The sequence below is a fragment of the Octopus bimaculoides genome, chromosome 2 (genome assembly GCF_001194135.2).
Source record: "Octopus bimaculoides isolate UCB-OBI-ISO-001 chromosome 2, ASM119413v2, whole genome shotgun sequence".
Lineage (NCBI taxonomy): Eukaryota > Metazoa > Mollusca > Cephalopoda > Octopoda > Octopodidae > Octopus > Octopus bimaculoides.
The window spans coordinates 121,572,998-121,576,016 of NC_068982.1; the positions used below are offsets into that span (position 1 = coordinate 121,572,998).

The window sequence follows — 3,019 nt, forward strand, 5'->3', positions numbered from 1 at the left end:
ATATATATATATATACATACAAACATACACACACGCATACATATATATATATATACATATATATATATATATATATATAAACATACATATACATATATATATATATATATAAATATACATGTACATATATATACACACACATATATATGTATGTATATATATATGCGTGTTCGCGCGCGCACATGTATAAGTAGTATATGTATATAATACTTACCTACCATGGAAGGTAATCGAAGGATAGTGACCAGTTTTCCAGCAAGTGCTGCAGCAGTGTACAACACAATGAGAGAGAATACATTAGAACCAGGTAATGCTTGTTGTGGTGAAATAGCCAAACACACCAACCACAGTAATGCAAGCGATATGATGTAGGACAAATAGCGAGCGAGTTCACCGTGTGGAGGGCACAAGAAGGCGTACTTGAGACTGTGACGAAAACTTTCAGGTTTATCTGGACGTGGATGATATTTCGTTTGGAAAGGTTTTCTGCAGTTACTGGCTAGCTGGCTAAATCGATTCCATTTGGAAGGAATCATCTCCTCGCTGTCACCTCTGGGGATGGTTTCCATCGTAGAGGAAATGGAAACAAAATCTGATATAACTTGGTTGGAGAAGAGAGAAGGTTGTGGTGATGGTGGTGGTGGTGGTGTCGCTGTTGCTGGAGGAGGAGTAGAGAGAAAGAGAGAGAGAGAGAGAGAGGTGAGAGATAAGTTAAGTTCGATACAATTTTCCTGTCGATAGACAAAGCAGGTATTCCTGCTACTTAGAGTTGAATCATCTCAAAGTTCTGTGCCTCTCTTTCCCCAACTCCCTTAACCTAATTTCCGTGTTCTTTCTATATATATATATATATATCTACCCCGCTCTCTCAACCTATCTCTTTACCTACGTATCTCTTATCCCACACTCTTTCAACTTAACTCCCCCTCTATCTCTTAATCTTTCTCCCTCCCCACTTCCTCAAACTAACTCCTTTCTCTCCTACTTCTCTTTTTCTCCCACTCTCTCAAACTATCTTTTTCTTCCTATCTCTCCTTTCCTCACTCTCTCAATGAAATGTTTTACTTCTTCCTACTTTGCCCCTTCCTATCACTCCTACTCTCTCAATATAATTTCCTCTCCCCGCTTCCACTCTCTTTTTCTCCTACCTGTTGCATTGTTCTAAACATTGCATTAAAGTTGACCTCCAAGCCACTGCAAGATTTCAGCGAAACCCACCACGACGCAATGTCGGTTAGTTATTCAGTTAGTAAAATTTGTGTATGTGTGCCTATTTGTATCAGTATATATGTGAATATACATGCGTGTAAGTGTGTGGATATGTGTATCAATCAACGCATCTATGTTTGCTTATGAGTTTGCGTGCGCAATTGTATAGTATAAAACTAGTATAAATTGTTTACTGTAAATATTTGCATGTAGTAGCGATTTGGCGCTGGATCGGTCCTTATTGAGCAGATGTATGATACTACCCGTTAATCAGTGTCTGTGATTATGCAGACAGTGAGGAGAGTCAGATGGAGGGCAATTTGATTGCTATTTTTAGCAGATCGAATGACCACTGAGTAGTCTCAGTCAACTTGAGCGCGTATATGTATACGTATGTACTTCTCTACGTCCTATATGTAGGCATGGTGTATGTATGTATGTATGTATGTATGTATGTATGTATGTATGTATGTATGCATGCATGTATGTATATATGTAAGCGTGTATGCATGTATAAATATGTATGTGTATGAGCATACATGTCCATGTGTATGTACATAGTATATGTGTTGGTATGTGCACATATGGGTGCTTACGATTAACTGTGAATGTTCCGTGTACATATGTGTATGTGTGCTTCTTACGGAGCAGACGGAATTAATTGACGGTGGACCTGTTAGACACAAAGTTTAACAGTTTGGGTGGCCTGGATTTGCATAAGTGGCCTGTGGTGAACTCGGAGGGGGGGGGCATGAGTGGTGCAGGAGGACTAAGTAGAGGGTGTTGTGGCTGGGAGTGAGATGACGAGACTGTCACTGGCTGCAGCAATGAAGACGACGACGACGATGACAACAACAACAACAACAACAAAATTAATTACATCAACAGCATGTACAATACCAATGACAACATTAACACAAGAAGCAGCAATTACAACAACAAGAATATGACGTCATCATTTGCAGCAATTACAACAACAATAACAATAGCAACAATTGCAAAACCAACATCAATGATTACTACAACGTTAGCAACGTCAGAAATTTCATGAACAATAACATCAACAATAGCAACAAATAATGGAAGTAATAATGTTGTCACATCTACAATAAATAACAACAATGTAATTAGCAACAGCTATTATTACAATAACATCACCAGCAACAGTAATTACGGCAACAGCATCGGTAATTACTTCAACAACAACTACAACAGCGCTAATAGTAATAATAATAGCTACAACAATAACAACAACAACAACAGGTGTAATAGCAATGACATTAATAACGACCACACAGTAATGACGACTAAATGCAAACTAAGTTCTAGAGAAACACGTGATCTGATGTCTACGTGACGTCAGATCACGTGCTGTGTGTATGCTTGTGAGTATTTATGTACGTATATGTGGATATTAAGGATATTTACGTATGTTTCTATGTGTGAGCAGGTATGTGTCTTTTATACATGTGCATCTGTTAGAGCGTACCTGTGCATGTTGGCATGTATACACTCATAAATGCATATGTGTACATGTGTGTGTATGCGCATGTGTTTGTGCATGCGTGCGCATGTACGTATTTGAATGCGTCCATGTATATGTGTGTTATGTGTATGAAATTATGTGTATACTAGGATTGTATAGGCAGACAACTATCAGCAAAATATACCTGTCTGTTTGTCTACCTGCCTGTCCATATCAGACAATATTGAAGTGTTGACTTTTTGATAAACGAGCAAGACTTTCAGATTTCATATGAAGTTATGTTAAAGTAAGAGACAAAGAACCAGAGAGAGAGAGAGAGAGAGA

General features: G+C 38.3%; 1 protein-coding gene across 2 annotated transcripts in view; it reads right to left on the reverse strand.

Moving 5' to 3' along the window:
- The window catches only part of LOC106876557 (sodium/hydrogen exchanger 9B2), a 74,027-nt gene extending 72,394 nt beyond the window's left edge, over window positions 1–1,633 (reverse strand). Inside the window, exon 1 of one of the 2 annotated variants that reach the window (XM_014925153.2) lies at window positions 215–1,633. In XM_014925153.2, coding sequence (XP_014780639.1) covers window positions 215–569 — 355 coding nt within the window. In that variant the 5' untranslated portion in view covers window positions 570–1,633. The remainder of the gene's footprint in view (window positions 1–214) is intronic. The other variant, XM_052965556.1, reaches the window with a different exon arrangement.
- Between the last annotated feature and the right edge of the window lie 1,386 nt (window positions 1,634–3,019).